The 19,073-nt window shown below is 34.0% G+C and overlaps 1 protein-coding gene across 19 annotated transcripts in view; it reads right to left on the reverse strand.

The window, feature by feature from the left end:
* LOC130891898 (endophilin-A) overlaps nucleotides 1–19,073 on the reverse strand; it is a 106,299-nt gene that overhangs the window by 53,919 nt on the left and 33,307 nt on the right. For all 19 annotated transcript variants that reach the window (XR_009058973.1, XM_057797121.1, XM_057797112.1 and 16 more), the window contains exon 2: nucleotides 7,223–7,286. Coding sequence is in view for 18 of the 19 variants with exons in the window: in XM_057797121.1 (XP_057653104.1) it covers nucleotides 7,223–7,267 (45 nt within the window). In the remaining variant the exon portion in view is untranslated. The remainder of the gene's footprint in view (nucleotides 1–7,222; nucleotides 7,287–19,073) is intronic.

Consider the following 19,073-nt stretch of genomic DNA (forward strand, 5'->3'; position numbering starts at 1 on the left):
GTAGAGATCAGTTGCGGTGAATACGGTTGTTGGTAAACCAATTCAAAGTACAGCTTGTCAATTTTAGCAACGGCGATCACAAAAGTGTGAGTTATCTTGATGTAAAAGCTTTTCCTTTTTTTATAAATGCCCTTTTTTGCAATTCTTTCCTTTACTTTATCATGTCATGATAGGTAATACTCTACTGGTATTGTTCTACCCTTTATATAATGAACACAATCCCAACACTGTCCCAAAAAAAAATTGTTTATGTTGGATACTGCCTAATTTGACAATGGTTCAAAAATCTCGAGCCAAATCCAATAAAAGTTGCTCGTGCAGGAAGCACTTCGAAGCAAATGGTATTTCGGAATAACTGGTTGTTGAGCCACCGTTCTATTAAAGCAACGTAGAACGGTCAATTCTGATTGGTACACCAGCATTTGTTTGCCAGAAGTGTTCGAAAAAATCAAGAAAACCAATCGCAGAAGACATATCATTCTCCACCAAAACAATGCGAGCTCTCACACAAGCAATTTCTTACACGATATCAAGCTGCCTTTAGAAATTTGAATTTGATTCATATGAATACATTAATTTGACGGTCGTCCGGTACCATTTGGTGAACTTTTTCGATGATTTCGCTGGTTGTTGCAGTTTTTGTATGCCCCGAACGTTCGTTATCAGTGAAGCTGATACGGCTACGTTTGAATTCATCTACCCAAAATGTTACGGTCGTAAATGATGGTTCAGAGACTTTGTAAACACTGCTTATCTCCTACTCCATTTGCATAGGCGTATAGCCTTTCAAAAACAAATATTTAGCTCGGTAATCAATTATTTCCATTTTCAGAAAAAGAAAAATCTTCACAACAATTCACTTATACGAATGTCAAACAGAAACTAAGCGTCAAAAATGGCTGACATTTTAGTGAGAATATCTCGATACATGCGAAAATATATTTCTCAACTTACATCGCTAAGCGTTGATCGTAGTAATATTGAATACTGTAATATGAAGAATTGCTTTTATAACATACAATACGGATACGTTTTCGGGTGCCCCAATAAAATCGATAGAATCCGCATTTGAATCTATTATTGTCAGTGGACGTTTTGCTAAAAATAGGTTGAATGGGATTTAAAACGTTACCAACGAAGTTTTTAATGCAAACTTGTATTTAAACGTTTTCAGGCTTTTCTGTATTCACTATTGAAATATGCGAATTTGGTACTCGACATAATAATATTCAAGAAATAAAAACATGAATGGAAATCTGACTTCCTCAAGATCACAAATTATCTTATGATTTTTATCAGCTCTAGTTTCTGAGTTCCAACTATATAAATATAGAACAAAAAAAATGTATTTCTTTCATGTCATGTAAGTACTGATGCATACGCTTTCTCTGCTCTTCGCTCAAATCTCCTAAATTTTCCGGGAACCTTTCCAGGTGACTATGGAGGAAGTGGATTTTCATGCTCATATTTTTTATTTCCGATGAAATTTTTGCATGACAAAGAGTCTCTAAATTGAGTATCTTCGTAAGTTGTCTAAACAAAAATACCAACCTTTTCCGTAGTTAGCTGAGAAAATTTTTGATAAATGTAAACCTGGTGATTCAACATACTTTTTCATGATGCCCAGCTTTATATATAATGGTGGAGCTACTAACGAATTTTGGACTAAATTCTTTTTTCCAGGCTCCATATGTTCTACCAAGGGCCAGTTTCTTCTCACCCAATGCTTCTGTTCAGCTCTACTGTCCCAAAGACATATAAAATAGAGAAATTTGGTGAAACTACTTTATTTGCCGGCAAGAAATTTTACCATTTGTAAATTTGCCATTTATGGTCATTGAATTTTATTATCTTCAAGACTATCGTCGGTGCTGCAGTTTTTCTGCGAAACCTGGTGAACCAAATCTCCAGCCAAATGGCCGACAATAGGGAATAATGCAGTCGCAGCTGTACACGCCCGATCCCTTTTAAATTCAAAATAAACAAAAAAAAACACAATATTTTCAAAAAACAATAATAAAATCCCTCAAAAATTGAAAAAACTCAAATCGAGAAGAGCCGTTTTTGCTTACAAGCTTCATTTTCGTTTTCTTATGGCCAAAATCTCCTTCCAGAAATAGTTAGACAAACACAACTCAATGCAACTACCACAACCCCAGCCCTGCAGAGGAGCTATTTCTATATCAGGGCCTACTCCAACAAACCCCCCTCCTTACAAAAATCCTCCTTTTCCTACTAAATTTTAACCAACCAATCTCTCTCTCTCTATATATATATATACAAGACTAGCCAACAATCTTTCCTTCAATTTGGTACGCAAAAGGTACTTTAACTTATTCATTTCCATTATGTAATAGAATACATGTTAGGCTACGTTTTGAGCTGTCAACGAATAAACATTTGTCATTTGGTTCGAATTTTATCTAAAAAACTTCATTCTAATGTTCTTCTCTGATGTTTAGATCAGAGATCAACAATTGTCAGACATCATATTCATATTTCAGGGACGCTGGTAGCGCTCTTCTATGTCACGTAAGTCCTGATGCATACGCTTTCTCTGTTCTTCGCTGTGTGTTTTATGTGGGGTTTTATGTTCATACTTCACCTCATATTGCAACTGAACTCCTACAAGCTAAAATTTTGATATTTTTTATTTCCGACGAAAATTTTGCCACTTATGGCCATTGAATTTTATTATTTTCAACACTAGCCAACAATATTTTGTCTTTAATTTCGTACTGTGCGCAAAAGGTAATCTAGCTTATTCATTTCCATTATGTAATGGTTCGAATTGTTTCTAAAAAACTTCATTCTAATTTTCTTTTCCGATGTGTAAATCAGAGATCAACGATTGTCAGACATCATATTCATATTCCAGGGACACTGGTAGCACTCTTCCATGTCACCTAAGTCCCGAGGCATACGCTTTCTTTGTTCTTCGCTTATATCTCCTAAATTTAAAAAGTTTTTTCGAAAAAATAACGCCGTAACTCTTTATCTATTTCAGGATAAAAACTTATTTTAGTGGCTGAGAAACTCAATTTTTTTATTTCAGTCTGGATGCTAAAAATTCTTAAGTTTGTTAAGAAAGATTAATATCTCTTACAAGATCATCTTGCTACTGTTGTAAAATGCATTTTAGCTCATTTGACATACCTTCAAAATCAGCATAATTTTATGATAAGATCTAAGGGTTCAGATATATTTTTTGTCACTGAAGAGTCAGAAGACCGCTGCACTAGACGTTGAACACAACTAGTTCTTGAATACTGCCATTTAGCTCGATATTTAGCGTTCAAAGCGTTTACGTATACGCTACAATAAGTTTTCGAGATGGTTTCGTGGTTCTTGCCAAATAGACGGTGATTTAATTAAAGGCACTTCTTTTACCGCTTTATTTTAATCTTACAATATTGCACACACGATTTACAAACTCAATTGGGAGTCTAAGAATTTTCATTTTTATCCAATAAAATCCTAATGGTAAGTTTTTTTGGAAAAATTGCAGAAATGACCCGGCACCTTACGATGCTACGGCTGGGTAGAAAGTTTTAGAATAATAATATGATTATTCAATCCAGTTTGAATATTTATCAACCATCATCCTTTGTAACATCTTTTTCGAATTAAATGAAGGTTATAATCTCGCTATTAATACAATAAATGAGTATGCATGGTCAATTTTAATAAAATGTGTTAGTTATGTCCCTCATGTGAAACATTTTGAGTACTACCTGTAAAGTATGAGTTTTCGAAACTCATTTTATCATAATTTAAAAGATGAGGCTACTATTAATTAATTAAATAATAGTAGATCCCCTGTATGAACCTACATAAAACAAATAAGAAAAACTTAATCAACGTTAGAAAAAAATCGCATTTTACTCAATGGACATAATTAAGATAAAATAGACATTTTTATACCTGTTTTACGGCTTAAAGCTTGAAGATATTACACAAACTTCTGTTACGACACTAATATATGAAACCTGAAGGACTCAGTAACTATCAATAAAAGGTTTTAATAAACTAATTTTATGATTATAACGGGTATAACGAGAGGGAATTTTTCAAGATCTTTATCGGGTGGATGTGAAAATAAATGAACCTTTCAAAATAAAAAAAATAGAATTTCTATGTAGGATAGTTTAAAATGAACTGTGTTTTACCATCCCTTATAGCTCAGAAGTATCAAACACCAATGTGGTCACAAATGGGACAGATTAAAGGGCATAAAACATCAAGGGAAAACCGTAACACTGAAAAGCTTGTCAGGAAGATAACCTACAATAAATTCCTTTTCCCGCATTTCCTGTTTCTCTATAAGGGTAGCAATCTTCTACTTAACTTTATCTATATTTGAATTAATTGGATGTACTCATATTTGTATCAACAATTCACTGTTGGATACATAATTTGATAATATAGAGGGAGTCTTATAAATAATGTCGGTATCCAATTATTACTTTGTTTATCAAATTCCATCTCCGCTCAAATAGTCATAACCCAAAAAATTAGACTAGAATAGAACTTGAAAAACTTCTATCAAATTGCAGTAAGTAACTTTGTCAGTTATTCAAATTATCACCCGAAACGTGAAAAATAAAGTTATAAATAATTACAAACGCTTATATTTCATATTTTTTTTGACGTTTGACACAATTTGAACGGAGTTGCGAAAAAATCATATAATAAAACCTTAATATCGCAAGTATATCATATCGTATTCCACGTTTAGCAAACTTTTTGAGACCTTGTCGGGCTGCATTTTCAAAATCTCCATTGGATTCAAAAATTTTTCCCTAATCGGATAAGTTGCAAGCTCCGGACCTAATGCTGGATGTTGTTTTCAATACCACCAAATTCTTCGATCTTAGTCCGCTTAAATTTCGAAGTATGTGGTTTAGGATTGTCTTGTTGTAAAAGAACCCGCTTTCGATTAACTGAACCTGAATATTTTTTCGATAGAATTCCATATATTCGCAACAACTTTCTACTACATACCTCGTCATTGATAGCTGTACTATGTGAAATTATTTCAGTACACTATACCTAAATATATATATAGTACTATATATATATATATACTATATAGTACACTAAACCTAAAGGCCGCTTGATATGATGCAAGACAACGTGTAATGCAATGCAAGGCGCAAATTTCTCTTGATCAAAAGCAGGCGCAGATGATGTTTCGATGATTGTTCCATGCAAGATATCGCACTTGAAATATTATTGTTTAGTGCTATTTTATTGCGTGCAATTTGAAATTCTAGGAAGAGTTTCGGATATTACTTTTCTCTCCAATGATTTCTCAGTGATCTTATGTCTTATGAGTTTTTCAAATGTTTCTTCATCCATTCTCGAATAATTTTTGTATGTTTTCTCATCTAATTCCAGGGCTTGTTCCACCATCGCCTATGTGCTCTTTTCTGTCTATGAGACTGAAAAAGCAAAACCGCAGCAGATGTAATCATTGCGTGTGATGCACTTTTTCATATCCACTTTACCTAGCTTTGTTATTTTCATTTTTATACCGATCACAAAATATTGAATAAAATTTGAGGTTAGGAAATTGTTTACTTTCACCTATGGAATTTTGATTATTGGGAACCATGACGCGACGGCAAGAGACTTGCATAATGGCAATATTGCAATATTCGTTCATGCAATATTTTGATTTTGTAAGAAATTCCGGCCTTAAATCCATCAGACACACAATAAGATTATCCGCTCGAATAGACAGGTTCTGATAATTGTCCTTTGTCTTGCCACTGATTTCACATGTTCAAGTCGTTTAGATAAATCCATTTCTCATCGCAAGTAACAATGCGACTAATAAAACGTTCATCTATCCCCGGGGCAAGGAGTTGTTAACAAACCTTTACTCGACGTTTCGCTACAATCTTCATGCATTCTTATGGCACTATTTATCAACTTTTCTAGATCTTGTCTAATGGTTTTAAATGGCGTTGTATGATAAATGTAGATGGTCCAAGGGAGTCAGATAAAAGGAGGGTGCTAGAGCTAGATTGGTTTTCTACTGCTTCTTTTTTTTTCCTGTAGTAAGAAAAATGGTATCAGTTCTCGCATTGCTTCGTTGCAAAGGCTGTCTTTCGTTATCTCTAGTTCCCACTCTCTTTCTCTTTTATTATCTATCATTATAGCCCGTACCGTTTCATAGATATAATTCCAGGGCTCCCCTGATTCTAACAAGCATTTCATCACGTTGGCAATATTGAAATTTCATCCACTTTTCTGAGTATAAAAGTTTCTCAGTTCCTCCCACCTGGAGTAGTGTATGCTTGGCATCATCTTCCTCACTGCATAAGGTGCATTTAGGAGGGTCAGATCTCGACCTTGTATAAAGGTACCTGTGAACGCAGACGATAATAGGAATTAATCGGTGGGTCCAAGGCCAGATGTTTCGTTGTCCCATTTCACCTGTCAGCTTTGGATAAGAATTGTTTTTGCGTCAGCCTTCGACACTCCGTCTAACCTGTCTCTTCTCTCTTTTACTTGCAGCTCTAGTCCTGCGCTTACCCCTATTCCTTCGGCGGATACGGTCCGCTAGGCGCTGCATATGCAGATAGCACTCTTCCTCTGTAGTTATGTCAGCTTTGCCATAAAAGTTTTTCTTTCTTAGACAGTATGCCATTGGTGCGCCGTACAAAATCTGGCTATGGAACACGCTCGAAGGGATTGTTCTCTTAGATGCATTAGGACCGCCAATGTTTAGCATTATATTTATACTGCCGTTTCTATTGACTTCTCTACGTAAAGCTGAGTTTCGTAGCTAGCCAAACGCTTAGGTACTTTTTTTCGATGAATTTTCCTTTTATGTGCCAAGAGGACAGCTTCTGTTTTTTCTAACGCTTCATCAGGAGTTGTTCTGTTACAACTGTTGTTACTAAGGCGACCTCGTTTGGAAACCCAGTTAGGGTAACTCCTTGTGGTATCTCTATTCTAAACAGCCCATCTTACAAGATGTTCCACAGAGTTGGGCCCAGTACTGATCCCTGTGGTACACCAATCTACTGCTTCCCTTGTAACTTCAATATCCTACGTAGGTAGACCACCTGATCACGAATGATCGTAAAACGTCAAATCTCCAATATAAAGTAAATTTGATATTTTTTGTTACTCCATACTATTTATTACAAAACGTAATTTGAGGCTAGGAATTTTCACATATGAAAACTTCTGTAAATTCACGACTTACCTGATTAGCTTTATTTATCTGTTTCTTCAACCCCGCAAACGCCATGATTAGTAGTGTCTTCTACCTGGAATAATATTATTATTGAGTATATTTATAATAATTTTTGTTAAAAATAAAATGACAATCGGAAAATTTAAAGTATGTTGTTATATGAATAGAACAATCACCTCTGTCTAGACGAAATCGATTCTTATAAATCAATATAGAAGATTAAATGGAATTAAATCACGCAATTTCCATTATCCAGAATTCATTTTTAAGCTTCCATAGGAAATTTATACATCAGAACGTGGGTCATGTCAAACATTCTGAGGCCAAATAAAAATAATAACATCAATTTAAACATTCTGACTTTCTCTATATAACCCCGAAATAAATGTTTATCCATGTGTCAAACTACATTTCTTAACACGTTAACAGCAAATGTTATTCGACAGTGGCGCTCCTTCCCAAATGGCGGTCGTCGACGATCCTTCGACACCTGTTAGTGCTGTTTCAATTCATTCTGTATAAGTCTAACCAACTGGAAATAACTCTAAACTTTCTCCTCGCCTTTTCGAACAGTTCTAATTTATACCTGTGCCACACTTCAACAGATTTTTTTTATTTTTGTTTGGAGCCTCATCTCTCAAGAAAAGTTCCACAATCTATTTTTTTCTTATTTACACAGCATCAAATAATTATACAAAAATATGAATGTAGTCATGCAAAAAGAATCCGATACACAAACGACTTTTTCAAAGAAATCAAAAAAATCTAGAGTTTACCGTTGAATCTAGAAATGTGAAAAAAACTATGCCCATATATTTTTGATCAAGATTTACTTTATTTCTACTATCCAGACATCCAAAAAAATTTTACTTGTAGCCTCTTCAACAGAAATATTGACGAATTGACTTTTTGAAAATAATGAATACTTTTATAAATTTAAATATTTTAATTCGTTCAATATTGATCAGATTTGAATGAAACTTGAGTCTAAGAAGAGTTGCCATCAGTGCACGAGTTTCGACTGATAGTTTCTTGATTTTACCCATTTTAAACTGACAAGTCTGAATTTGCGAGAATGAAAACAATTCGTATACGAACTTCACAAAGATGTCTTGGTCCAAAAAGTATAAACCACAGCACATTCTTGCGCCTCACAGGTCTAACTGGGACTAAACTACAATCATAAACACCGAATAATTTACAATTAAAGAATAATAAACAAATCAGCCGGTAGTTGCACTCACCGACAAAAATACCGTATAAAGTAAAAAATAACGGACACGGACTTTTATTTGTGATTTGTGAGTTACTGTTTCGACCTTTGCTTGACAATATGATAAGAAATCTTTTAGAGTGTATTATTTTGAACTTAAATGTAAAGTTTTCTAAAATCCAATGGCCAGATTTCAGGAATACGGCAGACAAGATGGCTATCACTTTGACAATAAGAAATAAATTTCCATTTAATATTCTTTAATCTAAATAAACAAATGTTTGGTTACAATTAATTTTCATTTTTTATGGCAAAAAGTAAAAATCGACCTTGTATACTAATATTGATTCAGGTGTAATTGTAGGTACACTACCGGTCAAAGATTTTGCATAATCCATTCATTAAATTACAAAATAATATACTTTAACAAATTTCTCTTTCATATTATTGGCGAAGGCGGAAACAAACCAAAAATAATAGACTCCATTATGTGTTAACTTTACACTAGCGCACTATTACATTTTGTCGGTGAAAGCGACAAGTTAAAACTTGCAAGTACCCCGGATTTGTTTATTATTCTTCAACTGTAAATTATTTCTTCGGCATTTATGATTTTAAAGTCAATCTAACAATTGTTGAGCACTGTAACGATATGGTTCAAGTCGGCCGAGTTTTTTTACCAGTGGCGGTGATGGAAAAGTTGGGATAGATTAATTTTGAAATAATATTTACAGTATCGGTTAAATTTGGCATGTTTTGAACGCCGATTTTTTTAGCGGGCTTTGGATGACGTCAATGGCCACGTCCAGTATTTGTTTACTTCAAGTATGACAATTACTTTATAAGTTATAATATCGATAAAGTCATGGAAAAAGTTAAAAAATCAATCTATAGGTATTGTATTGTATCTGAGTGTGAAAACTCTATTAGAAGAAAGGCCGATAGAAATGATATTTGTAATTTTTCAAATATCATTTTAATGCTTTTACTTTACTTTGACCTTAGCCAATATAAAATCTTGATTGGATGCAAAATATGCAGTCATCATGAATGCCAGAATGTCAGGAGAATAATCAGAATCTAAAAACGCTACCAAACACAACCAGCACCCTGTTTAGACCTCAATAAATCCAGGACGTGTCATTTAACGTCACGACCAATGATGAGGCGTTTATTAAATGTGAATTTCGCTAGCTTACGAGGATGATCCCAGAAGGGCCTGTTCTGACTTAGAGATGGCGGTAGTTGCTTGAAAAATACCACTGTATTAGAAAGAACAAAATCTATACAATATACGTTTCAAGTTTGAAGACGCCCTGTTGTTTAGTATTTGTTTAGCAACCATCAATAGTTAAAGTTTTCAGTGAATTTATAAACATGAAAAAAATTGGTCATCGTTATGTGATACAATACTTTTATTTAAAAGGCATTAGCACAACCAATATTAAAGCTGAACTAGAGTCTACTCTGGGTGAGTCTGCTCCTTCGTTATCCACTGTAAAATATTAGGTAGCAAAGTTTAAACGGACCTGCGAAGATCAGCATCGCAGTGGTCGATCAAATGAGTTGACGACTCCAGAAATGTTGGAGAAAATCTACAAAGCGGTACCGGATGATCGTTGACTGAAAGTGCGCGAGCTAGCAGATATAGTAGGCCTTTCAAAAAGAGCCGTACATCGCATATTAATTGAAAATTTGGACATGAGAAAGCTGTGCGGTGGGGGACCGCATTTGCTCACAATAAAACAAAAACAGCATCGTGGAGATGTTTCCATCGAGTGTTTGGCAATATTTTACAGAAATAAAGCCAAATTTTTGCACCGTGTCATAACCATGGATGAAACGCAGTTCCATCACTCGGCTCCAAAGAAGGCAAAGACCGTTCCATCTGCAGGCAAGGTCTTGGCGTCGGTTTTTTGGGATGCGCGTGGGATAATTTTCATTGACTATCTTAAAAAAGGAAAAACTATTAACGACGAGTATCATGCAAGCTTATTGTAACGTTTGGGCAAAGAAATAAAGCAAAAATGGCCGCATTTGGCTACGAAGAAGTGTTTCATCACGACAATGCACCAGTTCAAACATCCTTTATTGTGATGGCCAAAATTAATTAATTGAAGTTTGAATTACTACCTTATGCATCCTATTCGCCAGACTTAGCCCCCTCGGATTATTTTCTGTTCCCAGACTACAAGTTCTAACAATGAAGAGGTGATGTCGGTAACTAATGGTTATTTTGAGGAGGTTGACGGTTTATATTAATTATTTCTCAGATGATGAATACATAAGTATTCGAAAGCTCGGAAAATATATTAAAGTTAGTCCACTTTGGTGTTTCCTTGCCACGTTCCCAATAAGAAGCCGGTCATAATATAGCTGGAAAATACTTCTTTACAATTTATATATATATATATATATATATATATATATATATATATATATATATATATATATATATATATATAAATTGTAAAGAAGTATTTCCAGCTATATATATTTGCGTGGTGAAACATTGCAACAAAACGTAATCATACAAACATAATCGTGTCAAACAGGAGGTCAAACAAAGAGATAAAACAAATCGACTCAATGTCAACTTCTCACATCTCCGGAAGGACACACTTCCTTTCAAATCCCACAAATATTTTAAAGTAAAATTTACAATAAATGATCTAAAAAAAAGCAGATATAGACATTTTATTCAAATATGTCATTATTTTTGGCATTAATTAGGTTTGTGGCATCAGGCTACGGAAAACATACAGTCACTATGTTCATTGACTTAATGGGAAATCCAAAATAATGAGTATGCACTAGGTCTTCTCTTCTTTAAGATCAAAACTTTTTTATTTTCTACTGGACATTTTAATTGAATTTGAATCGAGTTATTCGATGTTGAGTAAGAGCAGAAAGACTGGAAAGAAGAGCAAAAGACAGAGTTGGGGTTTCCGAAAGAAAAGTAGCGCCTGAATACTATACTTCCAAGAGTACCGTATCGCGGGAATGAGCAAGAAATGGTCAAATATACCAAATAAAAAACGGAATTCTTCTAAATATACCCTAAAAAATCAGCACGGATACCTAAATGCTGTTGTCTACTAAAGTGGATACATTTTGCGTATAAGAGAGGCATTATTATGGACGATGAAAAATACTTCACACTTGCCAATTCGGAAATCAGAAGAAACATTGATTTTTTACAGTTAATATAAAAGAGTGCCCTAATAATGTAGAATATGAGGAAAAGCAAAATTCGCCGATTAAGTTCTGCTCTGGTGTGCGATTTCGACAAGAGGGATATAAAGACCTTATGTGTATCGAGTAAGGGGGGAAGCTATAGCTTCTGAAAGGTATATAACAAGCGCCTCACTAGATTAGTTGATTTTGATCGTCTACATCACGTTGGAGACGATATAATTTTTGGCCGGGCTTAGCGTTCTGTTATTATGTAAGGGCAATTCAAAATTGGCCACATCAAACTAACATACCTTTTGTACTGAAAAAAGAGAACTCCCCAATTTATTTCAGGCCCATCAAATTGATGATATTTGGGCACTTTTATGTGTATGACAATAATTACAGCTTGGAATCTTTAGCAAAATACGCGAAATAGATGTTCAAGTTGTCCAAAACCTAATGACAGATATTCGCAAAAAATTACTTCTAGTTGAGGAGCATGGGCTTCTCCATTTAGTTCAAGTTATTTACCATATATGTAATACTCCTATATAGACAATTGGTAAGGGAAAAAACGTCCCTACGTTACGGTGCGCCAATATTCATTTTCTCTCTCTCTCTTTCGAGACACTTTATCTATACTGCGCATGCTTGAGAATGCGCAAAACTGAGCTGGAGCCTCAGAGGATAGAGAAATCGTTGCTATTCTGTCTTCCTTAGTCGGAACAGTTTCCACTAATAGACACTATCCATATAGAAGTATTACATATATGTTATTTACTTTGTTAGCTACTAAGCCGTTAAATATGTTAATAAATGAGAAAAAATTTTATTGAAGATATTTATTACGAAAATGTATGATTAACTATTTTGGGCCAAAACTATTAGAGACATAAATATGTTTTAAACGTTTGTTTCTGGGCATATAAAAAGGCCAAAATGTGTTTAGTTGTGCTATCAATACCTTGAAATGATCGATGAATTAAAGATGGTGACTGCAAATCATCGTTTACGTATATTAACATTCAGTCTAATTCAATGAATAAATAATAGTTGTTTCTGATCCCACTCCCAACATAGGATTTAAAAAAATATAACTAACAATGGCACACAGATTGCTATACCTGTCCAAGATATTTAATTTCAGGTATATCAATAATCTCTAGACTAAAAAATAGTTATTTATGTAACAGGTGTATAAAGTAGCCTTTTTTCAACGAATACGACAATCACATGAATCGAAAAAAGTCCTTTACACACGAATTGGATACAATATTTTTTCTACTAGCGAAAATTTGATCAAAATACAGGAGTTTAATGGTAATTTTCTTTATAAAATAAATTTTATATATTAATTACTATTTTGATCAAGATTAGAACAAATTAACAAAACAACAGACGAATTTGTGTTATTAAATATGTCAACTGTTATCTTCGGCATGTTATAAATTCCACCTAAAAAAAATTATTACTACATAAGTAGAGAAATAAAAAAATGGATCATTGCGACTTGAACCTGGGACCACCCGCATGTGAACCCGTCTCTACGGAGACCTTTATAATACGTTTTTTACGCAATACTGCTTACAGAATGTTTTAGACAAGTAAAGTTTCCATTTAGGAGATCTTGAACTATCAATCGTGATATTTGTTGTTGAAATTTTTAGAGATTCTTTAACGGATTTTGATTCTCTTGAGCGTTTAGAAACTTTTAGATTTCTCAACCTGAATTAACCTAATTTTACCTAATCTAACGCAATCTTGGTCTGACATAACCTAATCTTAACCTACCTTATCTAATCTCATCCTCATCTAACCTAATATTATGCTAACATAACTCTAATCATAATCTAACCCAATATTAACCAAACTAACCTAATCTTACCCAAATTTATTTTTTTTACTTAGACGAACATAATCTTTGCCTAACTTTATCTAATGTTTTTTGACCTAATCTACCCCAAACAAATCTTAATCTAACCCAATCAAATCTTGACCTAACCTTACATAATATTGTCCTAACTTAACCTAAACATGAACTAGCCTAACCTAACCTGTCTCTGGACCTTATCTAACCAAATCTTGACTAACCTAGGATAGGCTGGGTTGAGATTAGATTAGGTTAGGTTAAATTAGTTTTAGATTTCTACAACTTCTAAATGCTCAAGAGAACATAAAACTGCTAAATGGTAAATAAACTTTTAAAATTCTAGCTACTTAAGAAAATCTAAAACTACTAAAGTTAAAGGAAAATTTAAAAGTTCTAAACGCTAAAGATGGTCTGAAAATTCTAACCGACATTTTTTTTAAATGACCATAAAGTTGTGTTAATTTTGTTAAGCCTTCTTTCTATAAAATTCAATTTACCCTTCTAAGTACGGTGAGCCTGCCTTACATAACTTGCATATGTCTTCCCACAATAAAACTGTCAAATGTTCCAAATTACTATCCAGTTTTTAACTCTGTTAAGGTATTTTTATTTGTTTCATTCATGGTGAAGATATTTGACAGACACGGGAAGATTGATGCGAGACCCAGTATACCAACCTAGTTGTTTCCAGACAAATTTTTGAACTTCACTTTTTAAAATAGGTGCTTATAAGGTATTTTTTTGCTATACACAAAGTTTGGTGTAACTTAAAGAGATGTTTTTACATATTTCAGTGTACAACACTCATAGGTACTAAAGGGCGATAGGGTGATGATTGCACCTGGGCGCTACATGAGTTAGAGACGCCGCTGGAAGCAGTATAAATACATCCCGTATTTACTACATTAATCTACGTTTATAATTTGTAGGACTTCTTACATAAGTATATAAACATTGTTTTAAATAATGTACATAGGCAACCACAATTAAGTTTTGAACTGAGCCAAGTGGAAACTAGCCAAATTTAACGACATCAACAGTAATACAACCCAATGTATGTAATTAGTTCGTTAACATCCGGATTGATGTAACTAAGTTAATCCCTGGCTAGCTCTCAAAGGTACATAGAGAGACAAAGAGGGAGAGAGAACCAAAATAATAGACATTAGTAGAGTAATTTCTTCTAAAATTTAGAATTATAATTTTTGTTGAAAAAATTTATAAAACAAGAACAAATTATAAATAGTGTAAAAACTGAAATTTTGACTACTGGATATATAAGTGAGCTTTCGCTCTATGTCGTCTGATGTCACCACATGTAACACGTAATTTTTCACTACGGTAGTTTCCTAGATGACACAAGATGTAATATAGTAAATATTAATTATCAAAACTTCAATTGAAGTCATTCCTATTGAACCCAATAACATTTTTAGTGGAAACCACGTGGATTCCACCAATGGAAAAACTTGAACATGTATCGCCACTAGTGGTTACCACGTAATAGCCATGTAGCTACGAAGGAAATGGCCCCCACGTTCCAATCACGATTGAGAAACTTATCCCGTAACAATACAGCTACGTATCACCCACGGAGTGATACTATATGAGCCGCCTCTTCTTGATTTCTTATTTTTGTGTGAAAAAAAAATAAATGGTGCGTATACAGTTATTTTCGTTGGTTAATGTTGTTGTGCCTGTGTTAATATGTCATATACCTTCAAGGTTATTTCTAAGAGAAAAAAGAAAGAGATATATTTTACTGCATCAACGGGAGCAGAGCGAGTTTTGTCAGGACTGTTAATTTAAAATAATCACTATAGAGTGATTATCACTTTGGAGTAAATTTTAACGGTGATAGTAGCTTTATAGTGAATTTAATTTTATATCAGTAGCACAGTCTGGGGATCGCCACAAACATTTTCCACTTAAAAGTTAAATGCACTTACGGGTGATTGTATCAAGCCAAAATAACGTTTGTATTCACGTAACAACCCCTTCCAGCATAAGTTATACAACTGATGCTATTCTTTTCGAAAACTGGAAAGGCAGCTACTACCACCAGTTCTACAATTGGCGAAAATCACGTGTCATTAGATGATGTTGAATTTGGCTTCTACAGCAGTGAACAACAATGTAACCTGTAAGGGTGTGTTTTTAGCGATTTTGGTAGAATTTTCTCTATTTTTGTGATTTCTGTTATTTCCTAAACGTGTAAGTGTGGTTGGAACAAAAAGTTGTGATAAATAATCGGTCTAAAAATGACGAATATTGAAGTAACCCTTTTCACATCAAGGAATATATTGGAGTCAGAAGCATACCACAGAAATCAAAGCGGGACATACGAGGATGTATTGACATCTAGTTAGCCAGTTCCCCACGCATAAACAAAATATTGCGTTACCATAGCAACGAACAATAGCTTATTAGAAGTGTCAGTGTAAAGTTTGACGTCAAAAAAGTAAAACAGAGTTAAGCAATGAATTAAAAGAAAAAAGATGTCCACCGAAATTGTGAAAATTGGTCTATCGAGCCATCATCAAGTACCTGTATTTAAAAGGGTTAAGAGGTAAGCAAATTTACGAAAATATGCTTAATACCCTTGGTGATAAATGTCCTTCGTATCCGACCGTGGAAAATTGGACTGCAAGCTCCAAAAGAGGTAAATTTTCCATTGAAGATGATGACCGATCGAGAAGGCCAGTTTCTGTGTCAGCCCCCTAAAATATCGATGCAGTTCATGTCAAGACTTTATCAGACCGTCGAATTGGACTAAATCGGATATCTGGAGCACTGAATATTTCATACGAACGCGTTCATCATATAGTTCATGTAAATTTGGACATGAGAAAATTGCTGCAAAATGGATCCCCAAATTTTTGAATGTTGACCAAAAGCGTGCAAGGGTAGAAGCATCGCGATCGATCTGTGCTCGATTTGAAAACGATGTAAACTTCTTAAACCGAATTGTTACTATGGATGAAACTTGGGTACATTTCTTCGATACAGAAACAAAGCAATAATCGATGGAATGGCGACACTCTGGTTCTCCAAGACCTTAGAAGTTTCGTGTCCAAAAATCTGCTGGAAAAGTTCTTGCTTCAGTTTTTTGGGATTGCCATGGAATAATAATGATTGATTGTTTGGTTAAGGGTAGAATAATAACTGGAGATTACTATTCGACATTACTGACCACTCTACGGGAAAAAATTAAAGAGAAAAGACGCGGAAAGCTCTCCACAGTTCTAGAGACGTTGCAGGTTCGCTGTAATAAATATATCCAATTAAGAGGAGAATATGTTGAGTACTAAAATATTTTGACATTGAAATATTGTTTGGTTCTATAGTAGGATAAGAATTTTTCAACATATCCTCGTAGAGTATTTTGTGGCCTAAAAGGAACAAATTCAAAAACCATTAAAATTTTGTGTCTAAAAACGTCAGGTCTAACTTCCTATACTCATGAGATAACAATTAATCGAAATGATGAAGTTAAAGATTCGAAATGCATTTGTTCATGTAGGTACTGTAGGAAGAGACTCGAATATCTACACGAGACTACTAAAAAAGTTTCATTGGCCACCATTTGTAACACTACAACTTTTACCACGTTTTTGTTGTTTTCAAAGTGTACGTATGGATGTTGTCTATCTCAGAAAAGTGCTTTAAAAAGGTATATATATTGTGTTATTATTTAGATTAAAATTTCAAATAACACTTTCTATTGTTTATAAAACAATAAAAATAGTTAGTATTCTGGCTTTATTGTTCACCTCTATGGATGTTTGAAAGAAAATCAACATATGTCGCCCCCTTGGAAATTTTCTCGAGTAACACACGGAATGGGCCGTCGGCCCGAGCGCAAAGGGAGTTGTTAGGGGGTTACTACATTCTCCGCAAAAATCGCTGTGGTTCGCCAGTGCTTACAAACGTCTGGACGGGGCGCTATTTGAACGTGGCCCTATTTGAACAAACAACTAACAATGCTCAAGATTTTATTTTGTTTGTTTTATTGTAATTTTTTGTTTCTTCAACGCGAGGAAGAATTTTATAGTTACAGAGTGTTATATAAATAATAAATTTTTTGTAAATAGGATTTCAATAACATTCAACGAATTCTAATTATGCAGCACCATAAACGTTAAATTGTTCCAACATTACATTACGTATTTACATTTTATCGTTACATCAGAATGCCACATCAGTGACATCCATTCGATATGTATCACCCTAAGTTATTTGGAAAAATAAAAATAACTGTATTCTTACATAACAAATTCAATATTACGGGGGTTGTTTTTTAAGTTTTGAGATATGCCAACACTGATGTGAATATGTCAAATCTGAAATTGTCATCTTAAAATTTATCATTTTTAATATTGAAACTACTTAGAACGTATTATCCTACGAGTGCTATTTGAGATGTTTACAGATGATTTCCTATTACTTTCCACGTGGATTAAACCAACAGCTATGTACCGATCACCTCGCTTCGACTTTGTTTCGCTGGTTTTCCGAATTCAATCGTGGTCGCCCTTCGCTACAGGATTAATTTCACGAAGGTCGTCCAAAATCGGCTGTTGTACCAGAAAAGTTCGATTCTGTTAGTTATCTGATATTGCAAGATCTTCATCTGATATACTGTAAGATTTAGGCGTACTTGGTAAGCAATTCCATTCGCATACATTCAGTATTGGCTGACAAAAATATTAGATACCGCAATCAATCACTCAAAAAATAGCTCATGTCGAATGGTGCGAAAAAATTCTGAGAAAATTCATTCGCGGTGCTTCAAAAGACGTCTATAAGATCGTGACAGATAACAAGTGACTGTATGGGTCTTTCAAGACGAGCCAAATCTATCAAAAGTTTTTCGCGCACGTAGCACTTCGGAGCAAATGTTTTTCCGGAATAACTGTACATTAGAGTAACGTAGACCGGTAAATTCTGATTGATTGATCATTCTCTACCACGACAATGCGAGCTCTTACACATCAAACAAAAACGTTTTTGAACAGTCAAAACATCGAATTGGTAGGTTGCCCGCCGTACAACATGTGTTTGGCATAATAAAGCCATATCGAATCATAAATATTTGTTTTTATTTGTCTATCTCAAAACTGAAGCAGAAACCCTAGTATAAAATATCAGAGCAGATGTTTATAAAATAATCATTAAGAAGTTTTCAGATACGCCGATACCTCATAACAAAACTTCCTCAAATTTATATAAATAAAATAATCCCTGAGGTAAGTATTACGAAATAATATAAATAATAATGGATTATAGAAGTTGTGTACCAACTCACAATCCCTTAAACAATTAGAACATGATATCTCTGGTATCAATTACCAGAGAAGTTTCCCTATAATAGGGGTTTTATTGAATTCTTCGAATGGAGTAGTGGGTCGATTAATTTCGTCAAAAACTTAAGAATAAATAAATCAGAATTCTTTGCCATAATAAGTGAATTAAGGAATAAACATTTTTGAAGAAAAAAGTAACAGGCCTAATGGCATGTTACCTTTCGAAAACAAATATTAAATGACAGCTCAATGGTCAATTTTTTTCATTTCTAAGAAATTTTTACAATTATTGTG

The sequence above is a fragment of the Diorhabda carinulata genome, chromosome 1 (genome assembly GCF_026250575.1).
Source record: "Diorhabda carinulata isolate Delta chromosome 1, icDioCari1.1, whole genome shotgun sequence".
NCBI lineage: Eukaryota > Metazoa > Arthropoda > Insecta > Coleoptera > Chrysomelidae > Diorhabda > Diorhabda carinulata.